Source organism: Mixophyes fleayi, chromosome 3, assembly GCF_038048845.1.
Source record: "Mixophyes fleayi isolate aMixFle1 chromosome 3, aMixFle1.hap1, whole genome shotgun sequence".
Lineage (NCBI taxonomy): Eukaryota > Metazoa > Chordata > Amphibia > Anura > Limnodynastidae > Mixophyes > Mixophyes fleayi.
This window is the reverse complement of record NC_134404.1, coordinates 37,692,115-37,710,736: the sequence shown is the minus strand read 5'-3', so window position 1 is coordinate 37,710,736 and position 18,622 is coordinate 37,692,115. Positions and strand designations below refer to the sequence as shown.

General features: G+C 38.1%; 1 protein-coding gene across 1 annotated transcript in view; it reads right to left on the bottom strand.

The window, feature by feature from the left end:
• The window catches only part of APOB (apolipoprotein B), a 31,476-nt gene extending 13,420 nt beyond the window's left edge, over positions 1–18,056 (bottom strand). Inside the window, exons 1-25 of the mRNA XM_075201375.1 lie at positions 17,984–18,056; positions 16,382–16,420; positions 15,084–15,199; positions 14,835–14,980; positions 13,997–14,141; positions 13,646–13,804; positions 12,980–13,104; positions 12,786–12,868; positions 11,607–11,823; positions 10,849–11,076; positions 10,231–10,348; positions 9,968–10,114; positions 9,478–9,689; positions 8,906–9,146; positions 8,321–8,497; positions 8,006–8,197; positions 7,239–7,406; positions 5,917–6,128; positions 5,566–5,748; positions 5,117–5,238; positions 4,801–5,011; positions 3,309–3,484; positions 2,418–2,617; positions 1,528–1,667; positions 615–985 (exon numbers count right to left, since the gene is read on the bottom strand). Of these exons, the coding sequence (XP_075057476.1) occupies positions 615–985; positions 1,528–1,667; positions 2,418–2,617; positions 3,309–3,484; positions 4,801–5,011; positions 5,117–5,238; positions 5,566–5,748; positions 5,917–6,128; positions 7,239–7,406; positions 8,006–8,197; positions 8,321–8,497; positions 8,906–9,146; positions 9,478–9,689; positions 9,968–10,114; positions 10,231–10,348; positions 10,849–11,076; positions 11,607–11,823; positions 12,786–12,868; positions 12,980–13,104; positions 13,646–13,804; positions 13,997–14,141; positions 14,835–14,980; positions 15,084–15,199; positions 16,382–16,420; positions 17,984–18,041 (4,186 nt within the window). The 5' untranslated portion in view covers positions 18,042–18,056. The remainder of the gene's footprint in view (positions 1–614; positions 986–1,527; positions 1,668–2,417; positions 2,618–3,308; positions 3,485–4,800; positions 5,012–5,116; positions 5,239–5,565; positions 5,749–5,916; positions 6,129–7,238; positions 7,407–8,005; positions 8,198–8,320; positions 8,498–8,905; positions 9,147–9,477; positions 9,690–9,967; positions 10,115–10,230; positions 10,349–10,848; positions 11,077–11,606; positions 11,824–12,785; positions 12,869–12,979; positions 13,105–13,645; positions 13,805–13,996; positions 14,142–14,834; positions 14,981–15,083; positions 15,200–16,381; positions 16,421–17,983) is intronic.
• Between the last annotated feature and the right edge of the window lie 566 nt (positions 18,057–18,622).

Sequence of the window (18,622 nt, the reverse complement as noted above, 5' to 3'; positions counted from 1 at the left end):
AAATAAAACCAAGCTGCAGCGCCACCTGCTGGGCGGAGTTATACACTGACCTACTAAATTCTTAGTGTGTGTGGGGAAAAAAATTCAGAAAGGGCTGAAATTTGGTATACTAAGATGTTTTTTAATTTGTTAATTTAATTTGTCAATTGTTAAAAGTGTTTATAAAGATTTAAAAAAATATATATATATTTCTTGAAGGAGAAGTGACAGTTGGGAGTGGTTGGTGGTTGCCGGGGGTGACAGTGGGGAGTGGTTGGTGGTTGCCGGGGGTGACAGTGGGGAGTGGTTGGTGGTTGCCGGGGGTGACAGCGGGGAGTGGTTGGTGGTTGAGGCCTGGGCTATGGCCCAAATGCAGGACAAGAACCTTTTCAACACCTTAAGTAGCTTGATTTGACTAGAATGCATGAGTATCATGCACGGGTTAACTTGTTTATATATATGTATAGACAGTAAATAAATATCTATAAACATTAGTATGAAATAGGTATAAATTAGTGGTCTTTAAAACGGACTTCCAAAAATGGTTATGTCATGATGTTTTTGCTTTTAAGCCGATATATATTAATACTTTACTACACTAATACTGTATTAGTGATTTCAGAAGGAGGGCTTACCGTCAACGTTATATGACAAAATGTCCAAACTAGAGTCCGCTTTCACTTGATACCTATAGCTGAATTGGTATACATCGCTGCTAGTGTTCCCTCCATTGTAGGTGGCGGTCCAGTTGTAGTAGTTGCTGTTTATGTTGGTCGAGAGATCCAAAACTCCAATTAAGGGCAATTTTAGTTCGTAATACTCTGGAATGGTGAAAGCCGGAACCTTAAACTCCTGAGCCGGGAACTTTAATCCCACCGACTCCAGTTCCAATGACTGCATCCTCAACGTTTTTGGAACTACTTGGTGAGATGACTTCCCACCATAGGGTAGTGGTATATTGACAGTAATACTGTTCTTGTTGAACTGGTATCTGATCCTTCCGTCACTGTTGTTGAAAACAAAAAAGAAATTAAAACATCTCTATTGGTTGGAAAGTTCCAGACAGACCTAAACATATTCTAAACACCAACACATATTTTAATATATGCTAGAGAATGGATAGCTGTGGCATTTTACATTTCTTTGATGATGGAACAGTTCCATTTATGTAGAAAATGACTCGGAAGTTTCTTGTAGCACGCCGCCATATTTCTGTGAAAGTTCATCCCATTTCCCAAGTTACTGATTTGGATCAATTAATAATCTGCCCTGAAAGCTCCATTGTATACAACAGAGAACCCTTTTACCTCAATTACATGTTTACATATCACAGGCTTTTAAAAATAGACAATGGGAGAAGCATTTTTCTGGTATCACTGATTTCTGTCTGTCATCAGCCCATTTATTTTCCGAGAGGATCTTTACGTCAGTTCCCACCCAAATAGCAATGTCCGAGACTCTATCTAAAATTGTTATCCCCTTGACATTTATATATAGAAGCCTCTTATATGAACTATTGCCATTTTTTCACATTTTTACATCAATTACCTGTTTAAGAATAATTCATCTGGGAACGCTGGGACACCCAGTTCCTGCAAATCCATTTCTTTCAATGCAAAGAGTTTGTTACTAAGCCTTTCTGCATATGGACTGTCTCTTGAGAGTTTCTGCAGCCAAGTTTTAGATGCCTGAATTGGAAGAAGATTGTATATTTACCTTGCACACATTAATTGTATATGCATAATACTTTTTCTTCCTCTCAATGACCTTTATTTCAAAGGTAGAGTTATTTATTTTCAATTCCCTTGGATATGATGCAAAACTGCTCTATAATTGTATTGCATGCACAAAGCAGAGCTGTTGCATCCAAGGGGAATGATAATAAACAACTCTGCCTAGATTATTTAAAGGCCTTGATGACAAAACACAGAATAAATATGTATAAAGCAACATATTTAGTAAGCATGGCTATAAATGAAAGTTTTCTAAAAATAGCCAGCCCCTTTAAACATTGGCTACAGCCTGTAATATCATCACCATCATCTATTTATATAGCGCCACTGATTCCGCAGCGCTGTACAGAGAACTCATTCACATCAGTCCCTGCCCCATTGGAGTTTACAGTCAAAATCCCCAACATACACACACAGACAGAGAGAGACAGACGAGAGTCAATTTTGATAGCAGCCAATTAACCTACTAGTATGTTTTTGGAGTGTGGGAAGAAACCGCAGCACCCGGAGGAAACCCACGCAAACACGGGGAGAACATACAAACTCCACCCAGATAAGGCCATGGTCGGGAATTGAACTCATGACCCCAGTTCTGTGAGGCAGAAGTGCTAACCACTAAGCCACTGTGCTGCCCTATATGCAGAGCAGCATAAATGGTCACCTTTACTATCGATCTATGAATACAGAGTCTTAGCAAAAGCTTACCACTAGTGCCTGCGAAGCAATGTGCCGGATGGTCATGTCAGTCTGAGCCACTTTATGGTCTAGTATATCATTGGCGTAGCTCTTCATGGTCTCTGGGTAATTTGACAGGTCAGAAAATCTGATGTCTGGTAACTTAGAGATGATCTTTTTCACATTGCTGTTAGAGGTAGTTTTCCATTCCAGCTCAACCTTGTCATTATCTGAATCCAACAACAAAATACAGAGGTTAGTGAAGGCACCAGCAGTGATTGTGTAAGTGCACAGGATTAATGTCCAATGTTTAGCTATCATCACAACGACATTAAGTATGTCAGAAGCTTTTGACTATATGACAATCAGACTTATAGACTTGCTGGAAATAACGCATCAAATTCCAATGTCAGCTACTTGTGTCCTTTACAAGTCTCTTTCTCTTCCTGTGACCCAAACACCAAAAAATAGATTGTAAGCTCAACAGGTCAGGAAAACTGTGAACAGTTATTCGTACACTAATATGTACTATATTAAAAAAAAAGATAAAAATAATTGGGAAGGACAGATTCCAAGCATCTTATGTTCAGTTTAAGAAACCAATGATTCTATTTCAAGGAATATGTCATTTAATTAAATATATAATGCAAAGGTTCCCAAAACATAGCAGCTGTACCCCTGTCACCCACATGAGTGTAACCTATTGCCAATAACTTTCTATTGGGAAGGATCCATGAGGCTTCATCTCAGTGAATCACAATCATCTTTAGCACTTGCAAACTTTCACTTTATTCACAAATATTTGTGAATGTTACTTATATCTTTATTATATACAATATACCATAATAATGGAAGAAAGAGTCCCGGTACATTGCAGATTGAAAGTAGTTTGAAATTGTGTATACTATTATAAGAACCTACCGTATGTGAACCCAAGACTCTGTGATCCAGATAACGCACAGATCTTAGCAGAGGACTGCAGTTGAAATTTGTAATCATTAAGAACCTTTGAAAGCATGGCTTCTGCTCTTGTTTCCACATGTAATCGCGGAATGGTGATCACTCCAGTCAATGAAGCTGCAGTACTGCCTTCATAGCTGTGGAGGGAAGTGGAGATTAATATTCATAATGAAACTGTCAAATATTTCTGAGTTGGTGATGATTGGCTCCTCACATATAAAGACGGTGAACAGTTTAACTAGACAAAAATCTAGGAAACATTGCACAACACAACCCACATCCTGTGCTGCCCGTGCAATGATTATCAAGTTCAACTAGAAAAGTCTAGGAAACATTGTACAACACAACCCACATCCTGTGCTGCCCGTGCAATGATTATCAAGTTCAACTAGAAAAGTCTAGGAAACATTGTACAACACAACCCACATCCTGTGCTGCCCATGCTATGATTATCAAGTTCAACTAGAAAAGTCTAGGAAACATTGTACAACACAACCCACATCCTGTGCTGCCCATGCTATGATTATCAAGTTTAACTAGAAAAGTCTAGGAAACATTGTACAACACAACCCACATCCCGTGCTGCCCGTGCTATGATTATCAAGTTTAACTAGAAAAGTCTAGGAAACATTGTACAACACAACCCACATCCTGTGCTGCCCGTGCTATGATTATCAAGTTTAACTAGAAAAGGCTAGGAAACATTGTACAACACAACCCACATCCTGTGCTACCCGTGCTATGATTATCAAGTTTAACTAATAAAGTCTAGGAAACATTGTACAACAAAACCCACATCCTGTTTTGCCTGTGCTATGATTATCAAACTACCAGGACAAATCTGAAAAATGAACACGCTAATCAAAGCTTTAACAGCTCCCATGAGCGCATCTATTTTTCAGAGTAATTTTTGGCTAATATGACCTGGTATTGAGAAACACCTGGTATATGACCTGGTATTGGTATTGCTTTAATGTGATTACACTATTTTCATATTTTTTTCACAGTATTATCCTTACAAAGTCCATCTAATTCTGTAGTCCTTTCTGTCATCCTATAACTGCCAAAACAGTGTTGCATTCTCATATTTTTAAATATATCTTGTGTGACTATATATGTTTCAGTAAAAGCATCCAGACAGTGAGCAGCATCCCACATTTACTTTTCAAGTGCTGCTACATGGAGAACGACACTCTTTCCCCTCACATCCACACTGCTGCTAAACACTTTTGTAGTCACAATGTTGAGGGCTAAAGTTAAAATGCTGTGTACATGCAAAATGTGGGGCGCTAAGAAAAGATAAGTGGAGCAAATGTCCATGGTCAGTTAAACAACCAATCCATCTGCACATAAATGCTTTGATTTTGTGCGGCACTTCGGCTATTCATCTTTGTGATACCCATTCGTAACAACCAATTGTTATCATACATAAATGCTATATGCTACCAATTACCTTAGCCTGCCTATTAGAGTGGCTTCTGAAATTTTTTGGTTGTAGAGTTCAGCAATAAGAGCATATGTTCTCCTAGCCTCACTGGTTTCATAGTTGAGTCTAACGCTGGAGCCAAAATTGACGTCGGCCTCTGGAATCTGCACATCACTTGTCAGGATAATCTGGTCGCGGTTGTATTTCACCGTCACTGATGCCTCAGATGACGTGACACCTGGAAAACAATACAATTAGCAGGATTTGTAACAAGATAAATCTAAATAGAAGTAATAATTAGAATTAAAAAAGACAAAGAACAAGACATAACATGGGAATGTACCTTCTGCTTGGGCAGAGAGTTTCAGTGTGTCCACCAAGTCTCCAGTTTCTCTATTTAGGTTATAACTTGCAGTCACTGAATATTCTTGCACCTCGCCTGTTGGCCGAATCTCCAGTTCAAACCTTACAAGAATTAGAACAGAACAGTTAACACAAAACATAAAAAGTTTTTTTTTTTTATATATAGTAGAAAATATTATTGAGTAGTATTTAACTAGTACTTGAACATTTTTATCCTTTGCGTTGAAAAATATTGGGTAATATAATCAGTTTCGGAATAGGGTATGCAACAATTAATTACCGTGGGCCTACTGTAGAGATGAAAATAATATATCTTCTGTAATATACATACATTATACCATAAATACACAATAATCTACAATGTTGGCACATTTTTACATTTTGAAATAAACTAAATTCACATCACGTCAAATAATATATGTAACCCACCTGGTCTCTCCGGTGAGTGGGAAGTACGGGGCACCATCTATTGAGCTGGCGTTGGAGTATCCAATGTTTGTGCAGTATTCCAGCCCGGTGAACAGACGTCTACAAGATGACTGGTCCTTTCTGTTCTCAATGATGGAAGTCATGACTTCGGTCTTCGATGCAAATACCAAGTTAAGTTTGTTGCTAATTAAGGATAGAAGGAAAATAGTTAGTTATATCATAAAGCTATCTATTTATCTATCTATCTATCTATATATCTATCTTTCTATCTATCTATCTATCTATCTATCTATCTATCTATCTCTTTATCTATCTACCTTCGAATACCTGCCTCCTGTCCTTTGTGCTCACCTGATGCTGAAGATTTTCACTGGCGCGGTAGGTGCAGGGATTGAGAATTTGAACTGTCCATCTTTCACAGAGACCCGTGCCTGGACTCCAGATTCATGGTAGATGTTGGTATTCATTTGGACCGCATGTTTGGAAAAATTCGGAATCTGGACTCCTAACTGAGTAACAAATTCCACTGCCACAGCTGGTTTCAGGGTTACTTCTGCTTTCATCTGCGGAGGGCAAAGACACTTAATAACCCTATAATTTGATTCCTGCAGTCATCTTAAAAAGTCTTTATCAAAATAAAGTAATTTACAAAACTTCGTACAAGTATTTTGCTAGTGGCTTTCTTTAGAAGCAAATTCCCCTTGTTAACATACGAAGAACATTTGAAGCAAGGTAAAGACTGTTTAGCCCACCTCTAGTCAGTATGTATACAACAGAAATAGAATTGTGCATTCTATTCATCTTGTTTATGTATAATTGTTTAACTATTTTTGAAAATGTTAATAAGTTTTCTATTTTTGTTGTTATTATTATCATTATTACTATTATTATTACAGCTCCGGGCTTTAAATTTGCACGATAAAAGATTACTCTACAAGTCCCCTGTATCTCTAATACAATGTTCTATATATGGTAGTGTTAGTTCTCACTATAATGTGCTATGAAAGATGACATATGACAGTGTATCTTCTTCTTCGTCATCATTTATTTATATAGCGCCACTAATTTCGCAGCGCTGTATAGAGAAGTCATTCACATCAATCCCTGCCCCATTGGGGCTTACAATCTAAATTCCCTAACATACACACTCACAGACTAACAGAAATATAGACTAGGGTCAATTTGTTAGCTGCCAATTGACCTACCAGTATGTTTTTGGAGTGTGGGAGAAAACCGGAGCACCCGGAGAAAACCCACGCAAACACAGGGAGAATATACAAACTCCACACAGATAAGGCCATGGTCGGGAATTGAACTCATGACCCCAGTGCTGTGAAGCAAAAGTGCTAACCACTAACCCACCGTGCTGCCCTGAGCTGCACGATAATACAGGCCTATGGCTGTATCGCCATGTATGGCTCTATTGCCATGCATGGTCATAGCTGGAAGCTGAATAGAGTGTCTGTATGCCGCATATCAGCAAAGGATAGGTCAGTTCAAGTAAAGATTAAAGGGTTATTACGTTGTAGTTATAAGCAGGTGGGAGGGATTGAACACCTTTTATAAATTAGAAAACTGTCACCTTGTGTCTCGTTTACAAACTATTAGAATTTAAAAGAAATAATACTCAATTATCTTTTTAGTTGTAATGTAAAGCGTAAACGAATACTTACATTTTTCATTCCAAATTTCATTCCAGATTTTGCTCCGGGAGTAATAATTCCAGACAAAGAGACTTGGAGCTGTAGACCTGATCCGGTTGGAAGGTAAAATTGATTGTCCATGAAGATGTAGTGGGCAAAGAGATCACTTTCCGCACCATTGGAAAAAGTTTGCAAGATCTAAAATGATAGATAAAATTATATATAGTCAGTTATACTAAATATAGATTATAAGTCAAGCACCCCGGTACTGTCTCTCACTGTTAAGTACTAGTTGTGTCTGTAAATGTTTATAGCTCCCAGTGGCAAATGCAGGATTTTCATGAGGGTTATAATAATCCCTTACCCAAAAAATCCATGATAGGCAGATCATGCCCTAGTAAAGTCTACAAGCCACAGTCATAACTAAACAGGTAAAAGAGTACTAACATTGTTCTACACTGCCATCTACTTTTCAAATGTGGTACTACAGCACAGTTCTTCTCCAGTGAGAATCTTGGTTAGCATTTGCCGGTCTTGTTTTGTTATGCATCTTTGTTTTTAGTGGTGCACATACCATAGACTACTAGACTCTAGTTTATAAATATATCTAGACATGCAATTCTGTTTCCCTTTTTTACTGACACACTATTCTATTGGCCTAAGGACCTCCTGTACTAAGTGAAAACTCAAGATAGTAAAGACAATACAATCCATCTTTACCCTTGTTGGATGCAACATACAAGCACTGTTAACAAACAATATCCACAAATAATATCCACTCATAACATCAGTGATACCTGTGCTGGCAGCTGCTGTGTTGATTGGAAAGTTTTCAGCAACATATTCCCCAGGACTTTAAAATCGCTCAGTTTAAGGTATCCCAACTCTCTACCAAGGATTTCCAGGTAGGCTTTAGCTTCTGGGGCATCGCTAGATCTTACTTCCTTTATCAGCTTTTCAACATTGTATAGGACGGCTTTTTTCAGATCCTACAATAAAATCATCACATATGTGTGTAAGAGTACTATTTTTTTTATAGCGATTTGCATTCATATACATTCACAGGGATGTTACGTATAGATCCGTGCAATGCAAGTTCATGGCACATTTACCTGATTCTGGTTATCTTGTCTGGAGACCCCAAACCACTTGTACAAGACCTCTGTGATTTTGTCTGGAACTTTGCCGTCCACCCAATACAATGCCCTTGTGGCGCAGTCTGGGAAAAATCCGCCATTCCCAAACAAAGCATCTAGCGTTGGTTCGAAGTTTTTACCTTCAATGTTGACCTATATAAAAACAAACATAAAGCCTATTTGTATCAATTCAATCCTTACTTTTATAATAAACATAGAGATTGCAAAATATCAAATAGTGACCATCTGACCTGTCCATAACTATCGCTAATATATTAATGTAGATTTACTATTCAAACGGCCGAACAAGGCGAATTATGGTGATTTCAATCCGCCATTGGATATCTAGGACGATCTTCTCAAGTTTCAAGAGGTAATCCATTGTCCAATGAAATTACTCATGTCATACACTTACACTTATCTAATTGGCTATCTGGTGATTGAGCACCTCCCGCTTCAAACATGGACACCAGGAATTGGCTGAGCTGAAATATTAGTTTTGCTTTTAACATTCTAATGTTCTAACTGGCTTTAAGTTTTACTAATAATATATTTATGTACCCCAAACATATCCACAGATTGCCCAAACAAGTTCAATGTCGCTTCCAACATGGCTTCCTTCGGCATGTAGCCAGTAGAATCATAGATTATGTTCCCTTCCACTTTGGCTCCTAAATTCTCATCCAAACCTGGAACATCCAAAGTCTTGGAGACTTGGTAATTGCGAGAGAACTTCGAAAAGTCACTGACGACAGTGGGCACACCGCTTGACTTAAGCGATTCTTCCAGTTTACCTTTCAACCTGCAAACAAAATAGATAAAGGAGTCAGCCCACCTTCACGGAAACGATGCACAGTGCATTGAATATATGAAAATAAATGTGAAATGTGAAGGTAAAGGGTCATATAGAGAAACCATCTACCGCTGGTTCGGACAGACTGGGGGCTCAGTTTAAACAAAATTAAGACTCTGAGAATAATGCTCACTTTCCTTTAGAGTTTATAAAACAGTTATAATAACAATGAGGTGTTAAACGTCATCATTCCACCACGTACTGTTTATCATCTCAATAAGAAATTTAGAATGGACTTTGTAGACAATACTTGAGTATTCCATTGAGTTATGTCACTTACTCTTGAGTTTCTGGTGCCTGAGAGTTCAGAATGTTAACAATGTGAGAGGCTACGAAGTTCTTCACTTGCTCGCTGTCCTCCTTCTTCAGGGTGCGGACCACCTTGCGGAGGTCTGACTGTGAGGGGCTCTTCATGAGGATGAGGTAAGCTGCCAGCCTCTTCTGGACTGGAGAATTATTGTTTTGGAAGACCTGGAGAAGCGCACCTCGAACCTGGATAAAGATTGGCAAAGTTCAGGATTAATATGTACCCGTTGCCTGCGCAGAGGGGAGGTAGCACTTTTGTGAGCTGATTTGGTATTTTTTTCCTATCAATTTACTATGGCAGTAGTATTAGTTCTTAGCAAATTGATAGATTGCGCCAATATGAATATAAATATAGCCAAGAAACTGGCTCCCTCCATTGAGAAGGCCTGCACTGTAAGATCTATAAAATGCTTCTCCCCAAAAAAATCACGATAATCAGAATATGAATTGCTAAAGTAACTTACGTCATCTGTCATGGACATTTTGCGCAGAGCTTGTACAGCTGCCTTCTGGACATCGAGCGACGGTTCCTGACTCTTAACACATTTCAGAACTGTGGACTTGAGCAGCGGATTGGCTTCATCTAAAACTTTCCCCATGATGCCAATAGCCTGAGGAGCAGGAGAAATCAAACTGGCAATGTGAGAGGCTGCTATTCAAGACAAACATTGCAAATTGCGGTTTGTTGTAGTCAAGTTTCTTTCTGAATACTAAATGCATGGAATACCTTAAGGGTTAGGAAGGTCTTGTCTTGGTCACCCGTGCAATCATTTTCAATGAGAGAGGACATGAAATCGGCCACATCCCGTAGCTCGGTAGTGATAGTGTTTTTGTCTTCATAGAAGCTGGTGAAACACAATATTAAGAAATATGAAACAGAACAGTAGGTGCAGATTACAAATGTACTTTATAAAGTTGTGTTTGGGAATAACATTTATGCTAATTAGATTCATGGTCCCGTTCCTACTTAGCACGTTTTCTAAACAAAGTACAATCTATGTATTGGTCCAGGTACAGCTTTGGAAACAGTAACATTTGCAGATTATTAAAAATATATTTTACGGATTTGTTGATGACTTTAAAATGTAAAATAGTACTATTACTGCAATTAGCGGAGAGAACATTTTTAGCTGATTAAAATAGTGATGTCTCTTGTATTAACAGGTTGATAGACCTAATAACCCAGTTGTTCTAGAACTCTACATATAGTAAGCATTGTTGTAGAGTTTTCTAAAACTTTCGAGCTCAGTTACGGAATGAAAAGAATGTATCAGAATTGTTTCTACATAGGGTAACTATACCCTCTACTGTGTCTGTTGTCTGCGTTAGTTTATAAAACACTTACTTATTTACAGCGTGACTCAAAGCATAAAATGAACCTCTGCTTTGCTGATACTGGGCCATATTCAGGAGTTCCCGGACTCTTTTGGTGCACGGAGAGGGCAAAAGCCCGAGTGCGTATGTAACAGTATCGGTCAACACAGGTGAAATATTCCCAGTCCGCAGCACTTGAAGTATAGCTCCAAAGCATTCTGGAGTCCCGCACTGGGTCAATGCTTGCAGCGCAATCGGGCTGGATTTTGAAAAAATTAAAAAGTATAAGAATAGTTAAAATGAGTTTTTAAAAAATACATAATTATATTTGTAATGATGAAAAAGATCTCCAAGATGCGCTAAACATTTGTCTAACAATTTTCACAATTTTTGTCTGTAAGATTCCAATCCATATTAGGTGTTCAGTAATATAATGAAATACTGACATCTTGTGGTGATACCAGGAACTTCATCATTTTTCAAATAGAAATGTACATACGCTGATTATTTATTTAAAAGGGGGAGGGGGGCCAGGCTAGGTGACCTTATCCCTAAAGGACAAATATATGCCTGTAGCCCATAGGCAACCTGTGCCTCGCCAGCTGTTGTGGACCTACAAGTTGTAGTATTATCCCCAGCCAGACAAAGGCTGCTAGGTCATGGGACTTGTAGTTTCACAGCAGAAGAAGAGACTCACTCAAGTTAAGACACCAGAATGGCCAAAGAAGAGTGATACAGAAATAACTGCAAGGCCAGTAATGTCATTTTTCGCCAATGCAATTAAAGTACCTTGATAATTGTATTAGTCTTGGCACCAGTGGACCCAGTGTCTCATTGTTCAGCGCCCGCAGAGAAGTCACAAGTTTGTGGAACTGATTTGCCCTCTGCTGGTTCTGCTGTGTTGTTGACATTTTCTGCAATTCCATGAGATTTTCCAACACAGCGTCTGCATTGGTAGAAAGGTACTCAGCCGCCTCTAAGGCCAGGCCTGTCACCAGCGAGGAGTCTGAGGAAAAGGAACAGGTATCACCTCTACGCACATCTGTTATTATATTATTATTAGAGATGTTCACTGACTCCCGTGTTCTGGTTTTGGTTTTGGATCTGGATTAACTTCATGTTTTGGTCTTGGCAAAATTGCCCTTGTTTTGGTTTTGGATCCCGATTTTTTTTAAAATCCCTATTTTTTTTTGCTAAAATTACATATTTTTGCTTATTTTTCCCCCTATATTATTATTAACCTCAATAACACTAATTTCAAGTCATTTGCAGTCAATTTTGACCACATCACAGATCGCAATATTATTTTCATACACTTTCAAACAAAGACTGCAAATTTAGAAGACCAAGCCAAACCTATTCAGCAATGACAATTAGCAATGGAGCTCTCCTCTTTGTGTGTTACCTATATAACACAGTACAATATGACTGCAGATTTAGAAGACCAAGCCTGCCAGACCTATTATTTCTATTTCAGCAATGATAATTAGAAATGGAGCAATGGAGCTCTACTAAATGTAACAGGAGGCTTTGAAGAACACTGCTACCCCTCCTCTTTCTATTCTACCTATGATGCTGCCCAACTGCACTAGAGACTGCGCTACCCCTTCTGTGTCCCTCTGTGAAATGGTGCTGGATCGCCATGACAGGCGGTACTTATGGAATCCAAAGCTTGCGAGATCCAAGATCCGACGACGTAACAATGATCTTTTGCCTCGTTTTCAATTCCGAGGGCGCGCGAAACTCAGATCTGTTAAGTTCGGGTGTGTTCGGTTCTCGGGGAACCGAGCCTGAGCATTTCTAATTATTATATATTATTGTGTTATTCTAAAGGAGAGAAGTGCCTATTGAGCTCTCCTAATATGTCCGTGTGGGGTCAAATCTCACAAGCTCCACCTACTTGCTAACTCAATAACTTTATAATATCAGGGATAATGTCAATAACAAGCAGTACAAACAGATTCACACCTGCAAATTCTCGGTTGTTGGTTTTTGCCACAGATTCCAGCTTGAGTGTTTGGGTCACTTTTGCCATCATGCCGTACTGATTCCTGTAGTAAGAAAAAATATAAAGTGAGGGCTTAGACGCCAACAACCTGCTCCTGCTAGAAGACTCTTCTGTTCATTTCTAAAGTGTGTGCTTGATTTTTCGTAAAACTTACTTGTGGGAGAAGGGCAGGAAGAGGTGAGTCTCCACACATGATGCTTCCCTGACGTGCCGCATTTTCTGCTCCAGTGTGTACTGACATGACTGGCTGCTGCTGAGTAGTGTGGACAGAGGGGCATTCTGGGAAAACGGTATATAAAATCATGCCATGTATATATCATGTGTGTATATATATATATATACATATATATATATATATATATATATCTGTATGTATACTTCACATAAGCTTCCCATAACAATTATTAATTTTTTTATTATTAATTTTTACTTATAGGGTGCCACTAGGTGTCCGTAGCGCCGCACAGGGACAAACAAAATTACAATACGAGGTGAGACAGCACAGTACAGTAAACAATAAGCACAGTAACTCAGTGAGCTCAAAGCACAGCTAGAGGGGCGGGGGAGGGGAGAGGGGAGGGTCCGCCAACGACGGAGCCCAAGAGGGAAGGCACGGATGACAGGCAGACCCCCAGAGGGCAGAGGAGGGAGCGAGAGGGGATGGGGGGAAGAGGGTCCTCAAGGAGGAGGGCTAGGTAGCTGGAGAGCAGAGTTAAAAGTGGTGAAGACAGGAGGAGAGAAGACCCTGCTCAACGTAGCGTACAATCTAACAATGACAACAGGTCATATTAGTTGTGCTCAGAAATTAAACAAAACGTACCAGTCCTTTAAATAGGGCGATGGGACTAACATAGTCCTTTAATGGTGTGAACTGGTCACATGTCTTCAGATTTCTTTTAATTGTAATGTCAGTAGCGGCGGCTCCTCCCTTTCTCTCTGTAACACTGATTTGACTGGAGCATTTCCCGTACACTGTATCCTAGAATAAAATAGTAATAATAATAATAATATAGTAGTAATAATAATATAATAATAATATAATTTATATAGATTTCTTGGATAAATAGAGAAACATGTATTTCATACGAATGACGTGACTTAAATGCATTCCTTGTAGATGGAACAGAGAATCACATTATAGTGCATAACATTCTACAGTCTATATTCTTACCAAGTTACTGGTTTCCTTAGTCTCATCTGGGACCAGGAGCGATGAAATAATACCTCTCTTCATGTTTAATACATTCACAGGCTCATCCTTGTGAGGATATAACGTGACCTGTTTCCCTTCGATAACACTGAAATTCACTTCATACCTGGGGAAAGCCATTTATAAACATGATTAGTGTATACTATAAAGCAGAGGTAGGCAATATGTGGCTCTCTAGTTACTGTGGGACCGCAAGTCCCAGCATGCACTCTTGTTTAAATGTTGGTATATGCTTATATTATATATATTCGGGCATATGCAATAGCCATAATAATATGTTGCCTTACGGGATTTTCCCATCACATTCAGTAACTTCTATCATTTTCACTTTGTTTTGAACTAATATTTGCAGTTCTTATATCTTTAACCCTTTAAATGTGTAAAAATATTATACTAATACAGGTGTTTACTAAATTATTGACCTCTCACAGCTTTCCTGAAATGGTCCTGTGGATTTTCCTGTCCATCAGAATATCTAGTTGCTTAGTACTGCCACCATTGTTAAATCATGCTTGCCTACATTCTGGGAGACTGCTGAATTTTAGGGAGCCCTCTCAGACTCCCAGTAGAGTAGTCCACCCTCCCGGATCCCGCTTTATTTTCTACTGGAGTGGACAGGGTGAAGCCTTGATGATGTATTTCTCATGGCCCCGCCCCCGCTGAGCAACAGCGAGGGCGGGGCCATGATGACACAAATCTTGTCGTCAAGCCCCCCACGCTTGTCCTTTGAAACTTTCCTCCGCAGTCTCCCAAAGGGGAGACCCAAATTTAATGCATGTTACATTTTCGCTCCACTTACTTGGACATAGCATTAGAGAAATCTTCAGAGGTCTTTGACTTCTTGAAGAGTGACTTGCCCTCGGAGTCCACGCCAAACACCTCTCTGAGAGTGCACTGGTTAATCCTCAGGATAAAATTACATGGCTGCGGAACTTCCAACTCCACCTGATACAAAGCAACAGATGTGTAATGAGTCCCATGCTCAATGCTGAATTCAAAGTATTAAATATAGTGTTACGTTAATGCGCGGCCTTTGTCAGTCAGTTACCTTGCAGTTAAAACTAGATCCACTTTGTGAATCAGCTGTACCAGTAACTCCGCTGGAGGTTCCAGCCTCATAATTATATGTATATTTCCTAAAATGTTTGAATTTTGTTGCATCTCCTGAAAAGAAAAATATGAACATTAAATGGATATGCAAGTATATTGTATCAATACTTATTTCCGTATACAGTTGTATAAGAGATCCAGTGTTGTACACGAATAGAGCGTGACTTGTATTTGGAGTTGATCCGTTAACGTAGGTTTTAATCGACCATGTAGGTTAAGCGAAAACCTAAGAGTGGGCCTTACTACTGAACAAATAATCATATTTTATCTAAAATAAATATCTCTGACACTAAATAAAAGGGTGTTTTCAAAACATATATTGTTGACATGTGTTAAATCACTAAAACAAAATAGGTTTTGTAGTTGAATCCTGTAAATAGGTTTTATAATTTCCTTATTAGCGCCTGATATCTCTGGTGATGATTTATTTGACATGTCAGCTGCAGAAGGGGAATTGGTCAAAAAGGGCAGCAAGTAATAAATAAAAAGAGATATTATAGAAGTTAACTTGAAAACAGTTTTAGAATTACACATATTAAAAGCTCAGAAATTCTCAGTAACCTCTTTAAGTAGCCCAAACAGGTCATGGCTGCAGGCATCCCTATGCTAGAATATAAATATAGAATATAAATAGGACAGTTACATTAATTCTCAAAATATGAGCTGTTGTGGGAACTGAGAAACTCAGAAAGCCAGTATTTCATTACTTTGTAATATATTAGAATAACACAAGAGGGCACTATTTCCTTACGTTAGATAGGTTTACTAGTGGTCATTCCAGAAATAACAAGAGCTCATTTAATACTTTGTCCTCTAAAAGAACAAAATGTATCAATTCCAGTGAGCAGCCTTCAATACAAAGGTTAAGCACACAGTACACATTACATGATCCCTGGAAAGATTATCTGCAATAAATAATTATCCACACTGATATGGCAGGTATGAAGTCAGCTTTCTTGTCTGCTGTTTACCATGTTGACCAGGAGTTAGGTAACATAGTCCAATCTGAAAACATATATAGCAATTCTCTGCCGTTCTGTCGCAACACTGGAAATCACCGGAGCTGTGTTAATCCTATCACTGCTCAAGGGCCAAAACAGAAGGGCTGATTGATGGGTGGGGGTTCAACTACGACCAATATACCTCAACTGATTAATTCTAGCTTACTACCAGATTAAACCATCAATGATCATTTCCACTGCGATGAATACCCATAAATAAATAAATTTGTCTTACGCGAACATCTTGCGTTTTGACTCTCCGATCCATCTTCCTCTGCAAATATAACAATGAGATTATTCTCAGATCGCGTACAGGACTAGATCCGTAACAATCAAAGCACCATTTAAAATAATATGTTTCCTGATAAAAGATGAAATAGAACATACAGACTAATATATAGAGGATAAGGTCAGTTTCTTTCTAGCTGCCTAACGATACTGCGAACAGACACTTTTATAGCGATTTACAGTCAGATATACAGTCTAAGCGGCTATGCCCCTATAGTATGCAGTACACAAGCGTCAAAGGGCAAACATAAAATAACAAAGACATTAATGTGACATAAATAAGATATTCCAAGGTAGATGTATAACCCCATCAGTTTATTGCTAGTTGAAATATATTATTATTATTTTTTTATTTTTTTTTATTTTTTTTTATTATACATATTTTACACATTTATCATATTATTTTACAGATATAAATATGTGCTGAAGAAAAGCAACCAAATCACTAAGGAGAAGGTGCTTTGTGTTTGTGCTTTAAATACTGCATTAAAGAAAATCATAAGCAACATTAGAGCCCATATTGTACATTATACGGTTACTCCATCCAGCAGCCTTGTGCCTTTATATAGTGACCCTTAATATTCTTCAAATTTAATAATTGACACTATATTAAATGTAAACTAACAAATCCATCCAAGTATTATAGTAAACAGATACACTTAAAAAGAATATATATATATATATATATATATATATATATATATATATATATATATATATATATATTTGTTTTATTTTTTTTTCTTTATCATTTTTCGTATTATTATAGTCCAATATTTGTTATTGTTCATAATATAGGTACGATGTAAATACCATAAATCATAGATAGATAGATCTGCACGTTTTATTACATTGTACCATACTTTTAATAAGCCAGCAGCACAATTGCCATCCAGAAGTATTAAACAATTAAACAAACTACTTTATGTGCACAAACCGCATTACAAACAATTCTAAGCACTATTGGAGCCCCTATTGTATATTATAGAACTGCTCCATCCTGCAGTCTTATGCTTTTGCATTGTGACTTTTAATATACCTATCATTAAGTAATTGACACTATATAAAAAGGTAACCTAACAAATCCATCCAAGTAAACACACACACTTGAAAAATAATATATTTTTCTTTTATTTATTTATTTTTCTAACATTTCTGTTTTATTATATCCTAATAATTATATTATTATGATGTAAATATAAGGATTATATATATAAATGAAAAAAAAAACAACCAAAAGATAAAGGAGACCCCTGGCACAATTTTTATTTGTATTATTATATATTGCATGTCTATCTATATCTATCTATCTATCTATCTATCTATCTATCTATCTACCTATCTATCTATCTATCTATCTATCCGCATTTAGTTTTTGCGTCAGATATTCCAGAAGGCAGCGATAACCGTCAGTCCTTACAATAACAATGTAACTAGCCTGCGCTCACTACAACTACTTCCCACTTGTCTGAGACATGCTTAGTCTATGACCTGAGAACTGCCTTAGAACAGAGGCTTCCTCGCATGGGTAACGTGATCCGCTACTTACGGGCAAATGTGCAACTGCTGGTGAACAGCACAAGGAGCAAGAGCGTCCGCGTGCCCATGGTGAGCTGTTGCAGCTCTCGGGAGCTCCGTAACTCCTTCCCTGCCAATCCCGGCTTCTCTTCTGTATCGGAGGGAGAGAATGAGCCCGTTGCCTTGGACCTGAATTTATATAGGCAGGAAAACCAGCTGAGTTATTGTGTTTAGAAGTTCAGAGCAAATTGCAAAAGGTCCAAAGGGTAAAGTTTTTGCCTCTGAGATTAGTGATGACCTGGGCCTGAGCTGGGAAAACAGCAGAATAGCAGTGATAATAGTAGAAGGATCCCAGGTTACACCTATATTTTATTATTTGAGTTCATATAGTTTAATGATAATATATTAGATATAAATATAATCAATAAAAAATGACTATTACTTCTTTTTTTTAAAGGGGATGTCCACAGTTTAGATTTTCTCTCATCTAGAAGTATAGTAGGGTACTTTTACTAGGACTATGGCCGTTGACCAAGTTACGCCCATGAAATATTCCACTCTCCAGGCTTCAGTGCCTGGAGAATTGGTAAAAAGAGGAAGGTTGTATGGGGTACACTTGATTTCCTGTCCACTCTTACTTTAAGAACAACGCCACCCTTTATTTAAAACA